Below are 18,354 nucleotides of genomic sequence, written 5' to 3' on the forward strand. Positions count from 1 at the left end.
GTGGTCGGATTTAATTAGTTCCGGTTATGGAATTTTTTTTAATTTCAAAGGAATAGGAAAAAGTGATGATGATCTTTTGAGAAAATGTTTTTGGAAACATTGCATAGTTTGTTTGTTTTTTTTTAATTCAAAATCTAACTTTTGTTGTTCTTTATTTTCGTAAAAACATTTAATTTGATTCTTACAAAACAATTTTTATTTTTATTTTGAATTTCAACATCGTTGCTTTTTTCTGTCTCATTTTAAGTCTCTTTATTCCTAAGACATATTTCGTAATAATTATCACTTTAAAAATTAAGATAGGATTGACTTTTCTTTTTTCAATTTACCATTGATATTAATAAAGGGTTAGAAAGTGATTAGTAGTACTCAATTTCAATAAAAAAACATTTCTCACTAAGAAACAAATAAAGAGAACTTGATAAATTACATTGTGTAAATATTTTTGAATGAATGTGTTAAAATACCAAACGATCCTAAATGGGTATATAATTAGGCGGAATCAGAATTTTTAACTTAAAATTTTTGCGTAACATATTTTTTTATTTATTACATTTTAAATAATTGGTAAAGTTGGAGACTTAGAGTAACTGGTAAAGTTGTTGTACATGACTAGCAGATCACGAGTTCAAGCCTTGAAAACAGCCTCTGGCGGAAATGCAAGATAAGACTGCGTACAATAGACCCTTATGGTCGGGCCCTTCCCCGAACCCTACGCATAACGAAAGTCTATCGAACTGCTCTTTTTTATATTTTAAATAAATTATTTATACATATTAAATAATTTTGTTAATAAAAATTTAACGAACTCGTAACTATTACGGTGGGTCCGTTCCTATATATGAAGAGTACAAACCCCACGATTCATAATAATTGAAGTCAGTCATTCCTCACTATGTCCAAAAAATATTTCTATATTCTCTCGTAATTTGTGAAATTCAGTAGTAGTAATTATGAGGAGGCTTTTTCCACTTTTTAGGCATAAATAAATAAATAGCATAAAATAAAAGTATCGAATATTGGCAAGGCGTGCTTATTCCTGGATTAAAAATCTTTATGGGGGCATATGCAGTTATAATGCTTAGCTTGCTAAAGCTTGGACATTATTAGTAGTACATACATTGCTTCTTGGACAGGAATATTAAGTTTAAAATTATTTACAATAATATTATATAATAGAATACAATAAAGTAATATTAATATATGATTGATGGGTCCCAAATTAGCACAAAGGTTGTAATTTGTAATATAGGTGAGACAAATATAAATAATTTATTGACTAAAGTGGGGGGAAATTTAGTAAAATACAAATATGTGATTATGGCATGCGCAATTCTTAATTAATTAGTTGAAAAGTGATTAAAAATGAAACAATTCAAGAATAATAAAAAAACAAATACAAAGGTGAAGATGGATCCATCTTTTGAGAGACTGCTGGGATTTGCAAGAGTCTATATTAGGTGAGTATAGATTTAATCAATCGAGTTGTGATGGAGTGGTTGAAATCTCTTGATTCTTGATTAAAGATATCGGGTTTGAGCTTTTGAGAATAGAAAAAAAATCTATTAAGGCATCACCTCTAAAAATGATATTTATAATGATATTTGAATTTACTTGAATCTCAATACAAGTACTAAACACTCGATTAAAAATAAATCAAAAAAAAATAGAATAAATTCAACTTGTGATCCTATACCGATTAGATATTCATTTGCATGGGATGTTTATATCAAGCCAATTTAATTTACAATGATTAAATGATTTTATAAAGTAAAAAATATAAATTAATTAACAATAAGTAGTGATGAAAATCGATTTACAGATGTATATCATGTCTTTATTAATTTGATATAAACAATTACACACCAATAAAGTTTTGGTTAATGCAACTGTGGAAAATGTACCAAAATTCAAACAAGATTATAGGGAGCTAGCTAATCAATAATCATTTTAATGTAACCAAATTTTATCCAGTAATGTCAAAAAGTCAAGGATAATTACTTTTATGATTCACCCAATCAACTACGTATAGCTCAATCAAAATTAGTTGAAGTTACATATGAATTTATAGCAATTCCACTATATCCAGGTTCATGTCATTCCTGATCCATCACTTAAAAATAAATAAATTGGAAGGTAACTATTAAAAGTGGATTTAAGATTTGAAGTTTATGATTTTTACCATATCTTCAAGTTAATATACAACAATAACTAAGTTTACCATCAAATATTCACTATCAATACAACAACAACAATCCAGTGAAATCCTACAATGTGGGGTCTGGAGAGGGTAAAGTGTACGCAGACCTTACTCCTGGACGGCTGTTTCCGAAAGACCCTCGGCTCAAATATTCACTATCAATATTTAGTAAATATTTTAAAATGCTTATACATTATGAGCAAAAATTGTTGAATTTTCATAAATCCATAGCTAGCACATTGAAAAATTCATATATGTTACTTGCAATCCACTTGATTATATCAGCATATAACAGAGGTCTAAGTAAAATAGGACCAAATTTAACCTCTTGTTTTACTATTTTGTGTGCTACTTAGCAATCTACTCGATCATTTCTAATCTTGTATGATTTTGCGTCCTTCTTTAACATTCATATTTTTCCAACATCCTCTCCCTCCTATTCTTTTAAATTTGAAGATTTTTCTAATTAATGCTATGAATGAAACGACTTACAAACTAGTTATATCTTATATCTCATAAACCTGTGAATTTAGGAACCAATTGTTACACGTCATAATGTAAAGTGTAAGCATAAGACATAACCCTAATTTCAGATACAATTTTTTAAAAGTTTTTCATAAAATCAAATTCATTAATCATGTATTGCCTTTACAAAAGAAACAGGATAATCAAATCATGCAATATAACGAAAGCAAAATTCAGAGTTAATTGAAGGCAGAGACCGCCCACCATCAAAGGTGTGGAGTACGTAAAGTTGTTAGAGTACGACTAACCTCTAAATTTAAAATCACTACTCATATACTCAATATTCTCCATAATTCACAAGAACATTTTATACCTACGTTCTTTTTCAATATATTTTTTTTAATTATTGTTTTAAGTTTCATTCATGTTTGTCAAATAGGCCACTCCAAAACCTTTGTTGAATATCCTTACAATTACATCTTATCATATTCGTATCCAAGCAACTTGCTAGCCATATCAAAACTGCCAAAGGCGAAAATATATATAATAGCAATCACTAGACAAGCCGAAGTTGGTCTATAGTTTATATTCTGGCAGGAAAATCGGCTGCTTGACTTAATACATATTGGCTTTCACATCTGTTGGCTAACAGAACAAGAAGACATTTCCTGCAGCCCTGTTTCGGAGAAAAAATCTACACTGTCATTTCAACGCCTTTACCAGATTAGGAGAAGGTCCCGACTACTTGGATGCTACATTCTTGTTTTTCTTGTTTCCTCTCTTCTTTGCACTACTCTTTTCAGGTCCCTCTGCCTCTTCTGCCTTCTGCTCCGCCTCTAGAATGGCCAACTGCAGTTTGTCCCCATAGGAGGTCATGTCAAACATTGATCATTTATGGTATATATCAGCATATAACAGAATAAATGTTTAGTTTTCAAGCGTACCTCATCAAGGATAGGTTTGAGCTCCTTGAACCGACATTCAGCAAGATCAAAACCATCCTTACGCAGCTCCTACAGTGACAAGACAACAAAGACTAGAGCTCACACAGATAAATAAATCAATTTACACAAAGGTGAAAATATTAATTGCATAAAAATTACATGGATATAAACATAAACATAAAGAGAACATAAGCAATCTGGAAAGCCTATCAATTCAACATATTCTCAAGGTCAGCCACCATACTGCCTTCTCATTCTGGGCAGCATATTTGGTCCCTTTCATGTATAATCTCCTCCAGTTGACCTCCTACGCTCTCTAAATTCTTATTCAGTTATCAACATCTCTCCTATCTCTTTCCACGTTATCACCAATTCACCATCACAATCTCCAGCAACCCAACTCATGTAGGGTCATCTAGTATCTACCTGTGTCATTCCACTCGATCATATATAAAAATAAAGCAATGCCACCTATCTGACCCTTCCTTCTCCATTTCAGGAATGTTGACTATGTTGAATTCCCTCCCGATTTAATATATTTCAAATGAATCTCTATGCAATTTAAAATGAACGTAACCATCTCATATAAAGTAATTTTTCCTGTAAATAGATTTGGACAACTACTCCTTTTCTCTATTACGAGGGAAAAGGATCAAATGTGTTCAGCATTTTCCCCAAATAATTAAGATTAAGTAAAACTGACCTTTCCCGTATGTTGTGTGTGTTCATATGCTGCCATTTGCCAGTACATATTTGTTCTTTTGTAGAAATCCTTCAGAGACTCCCCCGGCTTCACACATAAAAAAAAAGGGCAGTAAATTTGGAGTAGGAAAAATATCCGATCTAAATGTAGTGTATAAATCAATAACTAGCCATTCAAATTAAGCTTATCTAAAAATGACCAAATTTGTTGCTCAACCAGAACCAGATTTAGATGAATTGAGTACCACTGGTGTTCTTTGAGCATCAGAGAGACCAAGACTGGCTCTGATTTGCTCAATTCTGGCTCGCTTCTCTTTCCTTCTCAGTGTTTTCCCTTCACCTCTGATTATGGCAACAGCATCTCCAGTTTCAAGTGATGTTGATGCACCATTTCTAGCCTTTAAATAGATGATATTACAAGTTTACAACACATTATATTCCAATCAATTATTTGGGAAAATGACATAGGATATTTGATGAAAATCTAGCCTGCTTAATGCACTAAGTTAAGAAAGAGACCTCAGCATCATCTTCTTCATCAGTGTCGTCGTCGCTATTATCACCACTCTCACATTCTTCATTTTCACTGTCATCTTCATCTTCATCCTCATCATCTTCATTATCTGACACTTCAACCCACTCAGACTCGGATGCCTGGCAGAAAATCTAAAGATAAGACCATGGTACACAGAAAAAGGAAGACAAGTCTGCAATATGATAGCATTTTCAATATCTTTTACAAGTCCAAGTGACGATTTTACTTCCAATCTATGTTGCTCGGACTCTTCAAAAGTGTCGACGGGTGCGTGTCAGATTCTCCAAAAGTAGTGTATTTTCGGAGAATCCGACATGGGTGCAGCAACATTTTTGGGGAGTTAGAGCAAAATAGATTCCAATTAAAACAATTTGGAAAAGATCACATCAAATGGTCGGCAATAGAATTAGCTGCACAAGGGCTTTTGGCATCAACCAAATAGTTCATTGGTTTTGGCAGTGAAAACTAGGAGCAGGGAGATGGAGGCAAGATAGATTTATGAATTACATAAGCTAAACAGAAAGACGGTAGACAACAACAAAATACTAACTAACCGGGATAATGCATTTCCATTCATCAAGTTTACTGAGATTAAGAACATATAAGTCATCCAGAGTAAGTTCTTGATCTCTAATTTCCATCATGCCACCATAGATATACAAAGTATCTTTTGCCACAGTCATGCATGAATTGATACGTCCACAGGGCTTTACTACCTGAAAGATGAACAGCATCATAGGGTGACAAGCAAATGAAAATATACGATTGAGATATTGTGTTATTCAGTACAACTGACATCTGCTGAAGCTGAATGTTGCACGGCTGAAGATTTAGAGCTAGTCTCAGAGATAGAAGCTTCATATCCATCATCAATAGTCACATTCCTTTTCATGTTCAAAGACATTTTTTTTATATTGCTTTTTGTGCTGGCATCTTCTTCATAATCAAGGTCCTCATCTTCATCGTTTGCATCAACTTCCATTGGACTTGTCTTACTATCAAGATCCATGCTGTCAGTTTGCTCATCTAAAACTTGCTTTTGCTGCGAGCAGATCCAACAAAACACTCTATTTATCAATCAAATTCCATTTCTAGAGATACAATAACATATATGCTTTAGAATACACAAAGAGAAAGAGAAACACAGTTTGTCCAGAAAGGCAAAAGATGAGAATGACTCTAAAGGTGAGAATTTTCATATTTGCATTTTTAGATGGCAGCTCGAGGCCTGCTTGAGCTCAACTGAGCCTCAAATTCCGGAGCTCAAGCTTAGCTGGAACCTCATCCCATAGGACTCAGGTTTGCTACAATGTCAAGCACAACGGTATGCTCCAAAAAGTCAAATACAGTCTGAATCACGGCTTCGGCTCAGAATGAAAAACGGATGCCAAAAACAATGTCAATGAACTAAAAATGGAGAGCCTATATTTAGGGTGTAGAATCTGAGAAGAAATTAAGGTGGACAAAATGAAAACCAAACCATACCCAAATGGCCAAACCCCAATGAAACAGAACAGCTAGAACACAAAAAACATTATAGAAAATCACGAAATTGCTCCTTCTGCCCAAAAACAACTGTTCCTTTAATTGATACTTGAAAAATCACCATGAAAAACTTGATCACTCTACAACAACAACATACCTAGTGTAATCCTACAAGTGAGGTATGCAAACCTATGTTGCTCGGACTCTTCAAAAATGTCGATGGATGCGTGTCGGATACTCCAAAAGTAGTGCATTTTTGGAGAATCTAACACGGATGCGGCAACATTTATGGAGAGTCCGAGCAGCATAGACACAGACTTTACCCCTACCTTGGGAGATAGAGAGGTGGTTCCCGATAGACCTTTGGCTCAAGTAAAAGCATTACAAAGTAACGGGAATGGAAATCCATGACTAACAACCAGTTTGGATAAGCTTTTTTTAAGCTACTTATAAGCTGAAAACCTGTTTATTTTAAGCTAAAAAAAAACTGGGGTAACCCAACTTATTTTTTGGCTTAAAAGTTGTTTTTAGCTTATAAGTTGTTTTATATAAGCTAAGTCAAACAAACCCAATTATTTATTGGGGGCTTATTTTAAGCACAAAATGACTTTAAGTTGGTCAGCCAAACACTCAAAAAAACTGAAAACAGCTTATAAGCTAATCCAAACGGGCTCTAAAACGCTAAAGAAAGCATGTCAAACCATTCTTATAGAGGAACAATAACTATGACAAAATAATGTGATAATCAAGTACAAGAAACATAAAATAGTAACAGAGATCAAATAACAAGAAACTACCTGAGTAATACTACGACTATTAGTAATTTAGTAGGAAGGATAAGCGAGACAACACTGAACTACCTAAATAACCTTCTACCTTAATAAATTTAAAATAAATTAACCTTGCAAAATACTCTTCTTTATCTTCAAATAAAAGATATTTGATCCAGCACTTGCAAACATAAAGCTTGGCATGTGTGCTTTGCATGGAAAAACTGAGAAGTAGCTTTGAAACATTGAAACAGATGCTGCTGCATAGAGTTGTAAAAGGAAGAGATTTCAATATCAGTGACATAAATGAAAAAGGATGAATGCTTGGATGGCAGAGGCTGCCAGAGAAGCACCTCAAGAAAAAAGGCATGAGTTTACAGCTTTGGCTAATGAGAGAGAAAAAAAGGTGAAAGTAGAGAGGTGGCTATGCTTAGGATTTAGTGGTACTTAAGATTGAATTACGGAAATTTTGGGCAGGTTCGGTTTGGCTAGCAAGCCTAACAAGTCAGGCATCTAAAAGTTCAGACTTGAGCCAATTGCTAGTTGGCTCAGTCAAACTTGAAAGTGAAGAATAAGGCACGAGAGGCTTGCAAGCTAGCCCAGCTAAGCTACACCCCAGTTCTCACAAAGGCCGTCTCTGAGCAGGTAGAGCACATTCGACATGGGAAGATATTACTCAAGAGATCTGCAGATTGAGCAACAGCAGCAAAGATGGGCCTCGTAGAACTAGAGTAAGCTGGCCTGTCCCAAAGCCCAACCTACCCAAATATCGTATGGCCTGCTTTCTTTACTTGGTTCAAATCTAGGTTGGACACAAAATAAGATGAGGAATTATGCAATATGATTTTTCAAATATTACTCATGCAATATGATATGATCTAGTGCTTTTTAAAGACTCATTCCAACTTCACTTAAACCCTAAAGCTAGGTGCAGCACTGCTGGACACTTCCATGGTTTCAGTGCAAGCACTAAGACGCCAAGGCATGCTCCTCAATTATCTGTCAATGAAATTGTGGTAAGTATCTGGTTACTAAAAAATGTTCACATACAACAGGCCCAAGGCAAATTTATGTCCCATACAAGAACAGGCCGATTATGCATCATCTGCCATGCATATACCTTTGGACTTTGGGTTTCTTTTTGGCTCAGTATTCTTCATTTAGATCAGTTCCACAGTACAAGGCACTACTTTGTTTTCTACAATTTTCTCCGAGATAGAGGAGCTTCACAACCCTCTTAGGATTGTAAGAATGTAAAAGTTTCTAAGCTAGGCTCTGTCCAAAAGTTGTTTGAATTGCAGTTTTTATTAGCACTTCCAACTGTCCTCCCTAATTTCTTTGATGATCACGAAATTATTGGACCCAAAGAACAAAAGGAAATGAAATTTGTGGGAGGTGAACATTAATTTTATATTGTAATGGAAAAAAAGGTTGCTCAGCATATGTATAACAACGCTTTGATAGGCAACGCATGAGGAGTATGGTGACCCTGAACAGTAGATTAAGCAGGCAGCGGCTACAAATTTAAAAGCTAATAATGCTAGTACCTTAGGTTTTGTAGATTTCTCCTTCCGCAGCTCCAATGGATACCTGTATGCAGCATAAATATTAACCTCCAGAAGAAAATAGCATTGCACTTTACTGTCCAAGGCAGAAAGATTGTGCAGAAAGAATGTGAAATATAGGCATGTCATGTGTGCAACCTATATAAGTAAAGCATTTCTCAAGAAAAATACGAAGTAGTTGAATAGGCATTTACCAGCGATGAGTGTCTAATTGGAAGCCATAAAGTTCATTCAGAAACAAGCTCATCATAACATCACCTGGATAAGACATGGAGTCAGACATTTGTTTGCATTTCTTTGATATCTATATTGCATTATTCTATTTCAAAAAAAAAAGAAGATATCTATATTGCATTATTTAATTTTATTTCTAAAAGTTGTCCTTTTAAAAGTTAAAAGAGCAAATGAATGTGAAAAGAAGCAGAAAAGGCTGCAAGATATGCTTATACAAAGATAATCTACCTTCCATTTCCATATCCACGACACCTCCAAATAGTATAGCCCGCTTTTTATGGATGCACATAGAGAAGCCAGCACGAGGACCGGGAGGCATGCCACTTTTTTTTACCTTACATGCAGCAAAAGAAATTTAATAAAAGGCCAAGTTCTGAAGATGGAAAAATTGCTTACAATAATAGAACTCTTTCAACTCATCAGTAAAATAAATAAAGCAACAGTAACAAACATAAACTAAACTCAAATTTTCAGAGAATCTTTCAGATGTTGCTCTAGTTTGTAAAAGAAGCAAGGCATTATCCCACTCCCATCAATATTTAGGTGGAGACATGAATACAACAGCCATTTCATAGTGTTCCTAGTGTGCAGCAACAATGCTCGTCTTTTTTCTTTTTCCTTTTTTTGTCTTTCTTTTTTATGGGGGGTGGGGAAGAGGGAAATGTTATTCTGCAGGAGAATTCTGGTAAAAAGTTTGTACTCAAATTAGTATCTTGCTCAGAAAATAAGTAAAGGAATCATTGGTATCTTTCAAAAAATAAACGTATTTAATTTCTGGTGACAAAGGCAGCAATTAGGGTAGAAGGTAGTTGAGTGTTATCTCACTCTCTTGAGGGGTAGGCTTGGTGGGTAGATAGTATTGCATTATTCTCATAGTTTATTGTTCTTCAATTATTGCTACTTCTTGTTCATTGTGCTTCATTTATCACATTATTTTGCTCTGAATGGTATGGTATGCTCTCTCTGTTATTTGCTATGCTTTGTTTGAACTCTGTATTGCCTTTTTCAAACTGTCGTGTTATGTGTTACTTTAGCCGAGGGTCTTTCGGAAACAACCTCTCTATCTCCACGAGGTAGGGGTAAGGTACCCTCCCCAGATCCCACCTGTGGAAATACACTGGGTATGTTATTGTTGTTGATGTTGTTAAAGGCAGCAAACTATGAAGTCTGGACATCTGCAATCATTGTTGTCATTGGCTAGGGGAAGTAGATTTTGACGCAATACATGTCAATCTAAGCTCGATACTGTGATAATCTTATATGTGCTTTAATTCCATTTTCTGCCAATGATTGGAACTGAAGTGTGCTCTTAGTATTTAGTTTTGCATATACTAGTCTAGAGAGGTGAGGGCATCTTTAGCACACTTACGTTTATTATTGTCAAATATAATTATGCAGTCAGATGGTTCAATCCCATCTACTACATAGAGAGCTACAGTAACAAATTTGAAGGGGAAGCTAAAGGGGGAAAGAGGTGAAAGTACATTACTCTTTTTTCCACTATAAGAGATGGTGAATACAAGGGAGAGGAGGAGAAAACAGTAAGATATAAACCTTGTTCCATTCCCACGTCTTAGGATCAAGGGACCACATGTCTGAGTGAACAATTCCCTTCTCTGAGCCACTTTTATCAGATGAAACTTCTTTGGAATAACCACCATATAGATATATCTGAAATTTGTAAAAGATGAACTTAGGAACCAATTAATGTGATAACCACCAAAGAAGTATATAATATGAGAGACTAACTTTAGTACTGAAAAGCTTTCTATACAACGCTAAGGAAAACAGATCATATAATGCAAAAGATAAGTCATGCAACTAAAAGAACATAATCCCAAAACTGAATGAACATGTAACAAATTAACAAATTAAAGAAAATAGAGAAGTCAATGGTTATTCCTAAGAAGAAGTTCAAAGATACATGAGGTTTACCCGGTTTATTTAATTACCTATTCTGGGCCAAGGATGTAAGCAGCTCCACCTCAGTGGTATAGGGAAAGAAAGAAAGGAACAAATCTGCTGAACATGGAGGATGGCAAACTAAAAGAATGGAAATTGTGACTTCATTTCCCACCTGAAGCGCTCTCCTTGTTTAATAGAAGGAACCAAAAAGGAACAGAAGAGATAAAAATATCTTAACAGACTATAGATGTATACAGATATTTTGATCAAATAAACCAAATGTTGGCAATAATAGAGCACCTTCTTTTTATTTATTTTTGTAGCGTTTGTGCCACATGCAAAAACTAGTAATTCTGCCAACCTTCCTTTTATCCTTACTTCTTCAAATAACATAAAGGTCAAAGAAAATATTTCAGCATATTAATTACTCACTCTTGAGGATCTTATCTGATTCAATTCCGATGAGTTGTGGCAAGTAGACCGAAAATATCCTTAGGCTTCCTTTTTTTCATTTTCTACAGTTTGGGTTGTATAGAAGTACAGGTTAACCACCAACACAGAAGAAAATACTACAAACAACAAGAAATTTGAGGACTTAAATTTGAGTTAACAGATAGCCAACGAACCTAATGGTATGTTCTATAATACCTACAACCTTGAATAACAGTAAGCAGTACTCGTTCAAAGCCAATATCTAAGTCTTAAAGCAGGGGATGGGGGGGAGGTGGAAGCCTGGAAGGTAGGAGCTCAACAGATTGCAGCAGAATTTGAACAGTATTAAAACCCACTAGCTAGTAATCATAGTGGCAGCATATTGAACATTCATCCCAGACACCTCAAATAGTCAAACAAAGATGATAGAGGTAGGGCAATTTGTACTGAAGCAGGAATTACTCCAGCTGATCATTCACCTCATCTTGATAGACAAAAAACTGGAAACCACTTCGAGCACTTGGCCACATGCATCCAGGTGTAGGTTTTATCTCTTGCCACTGCAGCGCGAATATCAACGTGATTAGCAATTAGAACTTGTTAAACAAAAAAACCAGAAAAAAAATGCAGAAATGTCGGTCCATTATATCATGTACTCACCTTATACTGATCAAGATCAAATACATGCAGATCATTGTAATACCTGTCATAAGTAGAGGTTTTTTGCAAATTTTAGAAATCAGGCCAAAAGATCACTTTATGTCCAGACAACTAGGTTAGAGCCTCATTGGGATGCATTTATTCTTATATTTATTATAATCAAAAGAGAATATTGGTTTATTGATCATTGAAAGCTTCTCATATTAATTTCAGTAACATGCAACTCTTTAACAAAGGCAAAAATAACCACCTGACTTCCCTAAGAGTGTCATAGAAGCCTCCAAATACTATTATCTTGTGCTTGTACAAAATCTGCAAAAAGCCAAGAAAGAAACCAAAATCAGGTATTGCATCCAATCAATCTTTGAACAATATCATGAGTCACTAATACATGTGTTGGAGTCCCACATCAGTGGGACAAGGGATATTTGGTCACTTTATATGATATTGGGCAATCCTCTGCTAATGAGCTAGCTTTTGGAGTTAAGTTAGGTCCAAGATCCATTTTTTATTATGGTATCAGAGTCAGGTTCATCTCAACTCATTGTTTTCGATGTTGGGCCCCCCGTTTTACAAATGCTTTATGCTGTTTGCTTGTGTAACACCTTCATCGTGACAGGTTGAAGTGCACGAAGTAAATTGGGTAAACTGTTTGTTTGTGCATCAACTCCCTTGAGTAGAATATTTCATAAGTTCAAACAGAATAAACAACTGTGACATCCTCTTATTGTCTGTTTGACGAAAGACATCCTCATTTTTTCTTTTCACGTTATATGAAAAATACAGCATTGTAAGCAAGAAAGAGATGTTTTTCACCACCGAAGCTTGTGGTGCAGTGCTAGTACTCCTTCATCCTTAACTAGAGGTCTCAATTTTGTGACTTGGGAATGGAGTCACCTTTCGTGAGGAGTGTTTTACCCCCCTAAAGTGGGACTTTCCGAAATGAATCTGGTTTAGCCAGGCCCCAAAGCGGATAGAGAACACCAAATGGGAACCAAAACAACAACAACAACAACATACCCAGTGAAATCCCACAAGTGGGGTCTAGGGAAGGTAGAGTATACGCAGACCTTACCACTATCTCATGGAGATAGAGAGGATGTTTTCGAAAGACCCTCGGCTCAAAGTAACAGTCCCAAAAAAGGGAGAATCACAGTATAATATATATATATATATATATATATATATATATATATATATATATATATATATATCATAACAACTGAAACAAAAGGCGATGCAAATTCTATAAGACAAGCACAATACCAATATCAAGATAATGGGATAATCAAGGGCAATAACAACATAACTATAATGGCACGCCTAGACCTAAGACCAATCCTAAACCATCACAGGGCAAGACAAACATTCTACCCCTACTAGCCTTCTACCCTTACTAGCCTTCTACCCTAATACGAAGTTTCGCCATATCCTGTCTAATCACCTCTGCCCAATACTTTTTCGATCTACCCCTACCCCTCCGCATAGCCCCCAAATCCAACCGCTTGCACCTCCTAACTAGGGCGTCGACACACCTCCTATACACATGCCCAAATCATCTCAATCTCGCTTCTCTCATCCTGTCTGCCACAGAGGTCACTCTCGCCTTCTCCTGAATAACCTCATTCGTAATTTTATCACTCCTAGTATGTCTATACATCCATCTCAATATCCTCATCTCCGCAACATGCATCTTCTGAACATGAGAGCTTTTGATTGGCCAACACTCCACACCATATAGTAACGATCGCCTAACCACCATTTTGTAGAACTTAACTTTAAGTTTGGGCGGTATCTTCTTATCACACAGGGCTCCAGAGGCAAGCCTCCATTTCATCCATGCTACCCCAATACGATGCGTGACATTATCATCAATGTCCCTACTACTCTGGATGACGAATCCAAGATACTTAGAGCTTTCTCTCTTCGGGATAGGTTGAATGGCAAGCCTCACTTCCATGCCCTCTTCATCCATCGCAATACTGAATTTGCACTCCAAGTATTCTGTCTTGGTCCTGCTTAATTTGAACCCTTTAGACTCCAGAATTTGTCTCCAAACCTCCAACCTATCATTAACTCTGTTCCGAGTCTCATTAATGAAAACTATGACATCTGCAAATAGCATATACCATGGAACCTCCTCTTGAATAGACCGTGTCAGCTCATCCATCACCAAGGCAAAAAGAAAAGGACTCAGCACAGATCCTTGATGTAGTCCCATCTCAATAGGAAAGTGCTCTGAGTCACCTCACACCGTCCTAACCTGAGTATTGGCTCCGGCATACATATCCTTTATCGCCCTAATATACACCATTGGAACACCTTTGGCCTCCAGAAACCTCCAAAGAACATCCCTCGGGACTTTGTCATAAGCCTTTTCAAGATCGATGAATACCATATGAAGATCCCTCTTTCTTTCCCTAAATTTCTTCACCAGTCTCCGCATAAGATGGATTGCTTTAGCAGTCGACCGCCCCAGCATGAATCCAAACTGATTCTCTGAAATTGACACTCCTCTCCACCACCCTCTCCCATATCTTCATAGTGTGGCTTAACAATTTAATACCCTTGTAATTATTACAGTTTTGAATATCGCCCTTGTTCTTGTACAATGGGACCATAGTACTCCACCTCTATTCATTGGGCATTTTAGCTGTCTTCAAAATAACATTAAACAACCTAGTCAACCATTCCAAACCTACCTTATCAATGCTCTCCCAAAAGTTCACCGAAATCTCATCAGGTCCGATCGCTCTCCCCTTCCTCATCCTACTAATAGCACGTCTAACCTCCTCAACCTTAAAACACCTGCAGTACCCAAAATCCCGAAGGCTATGAGAGTGTTCCAAATCACCCAAAACAATATTTCAGTCCCCTTTTTCATTTAAGAGTTTGTGGAAATAAGCTTGCCACCTTTGCTTAATAAAGGTCTTATCCACTAACAGTTCACCTTCCTCATTCTTGATGCACTTTACTTGATCCAAATTGCGAGCTTTTCTCTCTCGCGCTTTGACGAGCCTATACAATCTCTTATCCCCACCTTTTTCCCCTAACTCGACATACAAGCGTTCAAAAATTGTCGTCTTAACACTCATGACCGCCGACTTTGCTTTCGTCTTCACCATCTTATAGATAACTTTAAGCCTACACTTCTCAACCTCATTCACGCACTCCAACCACTCCGTATAGGCAACCTTCTTAGCTTTCCCTTTGCCTTGAACTTCTCCATTCCACCACCAATCTCCTTGACGACCACCAAAGATTCCTCTCGATACCCCTAATACCTCGATAGTTGCTTTCCTAATGCAACCAGCAGTCGCGTCCCACATGTTGTTCATATCCCCGCTGCTACTCCAGGCCCTCATACCATTCAACTTCTCCCCCATCTCCCGAGAAATGGCAGGGGTCAGGCAGTGCACCAGGCTGCCTCCCGAATGGGAACCAAAAACAACTGTTTATCAAGAATTCAATTAGTTCAACGAAAGATAAACGTACCATGCGATGACCTGAACGTGGACTGGGACACCCTTTATAATTTAGTTGCTCCCATTGGTTTGTTTTCAAGTCCAACACCCAAAAGTCCTGCAATAAAAATTACAAAAGGATGTACAATACATTATAAATATTGGGATCAAAGACAGAAACCGTAACATTCCAGGAATAAATAATTAATTCTACCTTGTAATGATGGAATCGCTCCTGATTAGGAGATGTAAATTCACCACCTAATTACATAACAACAATTATCACAATAACCACTGTGGAAGAGTAATAGGATATGAACTCAAATGCATATATTAAGATGCACAAAGTTGTGTATGCTAAAAAGCATACTCATTATACAAACTTTGGATTTTTTACCAAAAATATAAAGATAATTTTTCCAAGCAACTGCTTGGTGTGCACTGCGAGGAGGCGGACTGTTAGGGCTTGAAATCAACTTCCACTCTTGCTTTTCCACATCATACCGGTAGAGATCACCATATACAAACGTCTGCATTTAGCCAGTTCCATAAAATTCCAACTCATTCAGTTCAAAAATATAGCACAGCACTAGTCCATCAAAACAATCATGGAATAAAGGGAACTTAATGCTAAGCATTAATAAATTACTCCCTTCTCCCTAAACTAGTTGTCCCTTTTGGCTTTGCCAGAGTCAAACAAAATGATATTTCAAAAAGACTGTTTTCTTTTATCACTCTAATATGAACAACCTGCAGTCTATAGTACTTCTCATTTAATTTTGTAAAGGACTGAACTTTTTTTTCCTTAAGGAATTCGTATACTCAATACAGCTCTGAAAATCAGTTAAACTGACCCTTGAGATGCAAATGGGCAAACAAACTGACACATAGAGAGTATTATTTAGTGCACCACATTTTTTATGAATAAGTAGTTCAAAATCAATATTATTGATCACTGCAAAGCTAGCTGAAGAAAGTTCCTTGAACTTGCAGCATTAAGTAGACAAACACAGACGAAGATAAAAAACTGGAAAATGTATTCCAAAAACTCACGAAGGAAACATAACAAATCATGCAACTACATATCATAGAATTACTCTCACATTACTAATTTCCACTAGACAGAAAATTACCAACACCTTACCTTGCTGCCATTGTAAAATTCACCACCGTAGAGAACTAATTCAGTCTCCTTCAATGGATTAATGTTCAACTGCAAACACCATTACGAAATGTAGCCACATAAAAAAGATCATAGTACACTAAATTCAGTAAAAAAAATCCGGTGTACTAAAGCTCCCGCTATGATCCGGGAAGGGCCCGACCACAAGGGTCTATTGTACGCAGCCTTACCTTGCATTTCTAGCGCTGTTTCCAGGCTTGAACCGTGACCTCCTAGTCACAGTCACATGGAGGCAACTTTACCAGCTGCCCTTAAGTACACTAAATTCAGTATATAATTAAAATCAAAGTTTCAATGGTTTATTTTACCGAACAGTTGGATCGAGGAGAAGGAGCAGGGACATTCTCCTCAATGTGAATTTCCTTCTTCTTAGCTTCCTCTTTTTGTATGCTCAGCTGTTAATGTAATACAATTTTCTTTCAAAATACACAGTGCAATTTTCATAACTCAAACTCTATATTTGTGTTAAAACAATTCATTTAATATGTACGAATAAATTGTGATTCAAAATTCATAAACTAAAAATTCTGACTCGGCCTGGCAAGAAATGGATACCATACCAGTATAGCATCGATGTCGTCTTCAGGAGAGAGTTTTTTGGATTCTCTACGGGCTCTTTTTTCTTCTGCTTTAGCTGTTTTCTTCTCTGTTTTCTCTTTACCTTTCCCTGGTTTCTTTGTTTTCTTTCCCATTTTCTCACTATCTCCCACTGCTGCTGCTGCTCTCTTCCGGCGGCTCACTCTTCGCACCCTTTGTCGAAATTATTGAGCGTTTTATTTATAGCCTAGCCTGCCCGGGTCTTTTTAAGAAGAAAAAAATATGGGTTATTTAACAAATTAATAATAAATCATTTGTTATGTGTGATAAAAAAATATATATATGAAGGAATGATTATAAATGAATTACAATTAGGTATTTCTTCCTTAAAATAGTTTTAATTGTTGCTTTGCTAAATATGACGTATCATTATTTTATATTTTATCAAATATATAATAATACTTATATATTTTATCATGTATTATTTAATATTATCAATTAAATGTGGTATTAGTTATGTAGCAATATTTTTCTTATGTGGCAAACCAAATAGTTGGGGGGAAATTAGAAATGAAGGAAACAAGGTGGTGTTGTAAGATCAACAAGGTAATATGGCAAAACCTTATGATGTCAATTTTTGCAACAATTTTTCTCTATGTATGAAAATTTAATACGAATCATGAAATAAATAAGTGATTTTGTTTATCAATATTATGAATATAATTTTGTGTATTTTCTTGATTTTTCTTTTTTATATTTTCTCCACGATTTGAAGATAGTTAGTAGCATAACTCCTTGTGATATATTGATCGCGTGGATAAATTTTTTAAAAATTAATATTTAATAGTCAGTTGCTTAATAGAGACAAAAATAAAAAAAATATGATACTAATGAACAATAAATATTTTGATAGAATACATGGAATGTTGGTGTTGAATATGAGTAATTTCATGAATAAGAAGAGTTAAGAGCTTATGCAAGAAGTGTGATCATCAAATTCAATTAAGAAAAAAATATTCGGTAATGAATAAATATGACCGAAAATTTTGAACAAAATAAGAAGATAATGAGATGTTGGTGATGAATCATATATAATATAATACAATGTTTAGCATCACTATTGTTTACCGTTGTTCCATTCATTTTTTCAATTTTGAAAAAGTGCAACTCAATTCAAACAAAAATAATTTAATTCGATTCGATTTTTTTCTTTCCAGTTCGAATATTATGTTATGTCTAATAAGATAATCAACACAATCAGATAATTATATTT

General features: G+C 35.6%; 1 protein-coding gene across 1 annotated transcript; it reads right to left on the reverse strand.

Moving 5' to 3' along the window:
* Window positions 1-3,092: 3,092 nt before the first annotated feature.
* LOC129893972 (uncharacterized) lies at window positions 3,093-17,312 on the reverse strand. Its single transcript, XM_055969434.1, has 20 exons — window positions 17,105-17,312; window positions 16,853-16,939; window positions 16,506-16,574; window positions 15,759-15,891; window positions 15,576-15,622; window positions 15,393-15,479; window positions 12,148-12,209; window positions 11,898-11,940; window positions 11,717-11,797; window positions 10,455-10,571; window positions 9,129-9,234; window positions 8,861-8,924; window positions 8,649-8,691; window positions 5,643-5,888; window positions 5,401-5,562; window positions 4,831-4,965; window positions 4,557-4,709; window positions 4,313-4,399; window positions 3,610-3,678; window positions 3,093-3,514 (listed from the first exon to the last, which is right to left on the reverse strand). The coding sequence occupies exons 1-20, from the start codon at window positions 17,234-17,236 to the stop codon at window positions 3,407-3,409; spliced, it is 2,031 nt and encodes a 676-aa protein (XP_055825409.1). The 5' UTR covers window positions 17,237-17,312; the 3' UTR covers window positions 3,093-3,406.
* Between the last annotated feature and the right edge of the window lie 1,042 nt (window positions 17,313-18,354).

Source organism: Solanum dulcamara, chromosome 7, assembly GCF_947179165.1.
Source record: "Solanum dulcamara chromosome 7, daSolDulc1.2, whole genome shotgun sequence".
Classification (NCBI taxonomy): domain Eukaryota; kingdom Viridiplantae; phylum Streptophyta; class Magnoliopsida; order Solanales; family Solanaceae; genus Solanum; species Solanum dulcamara.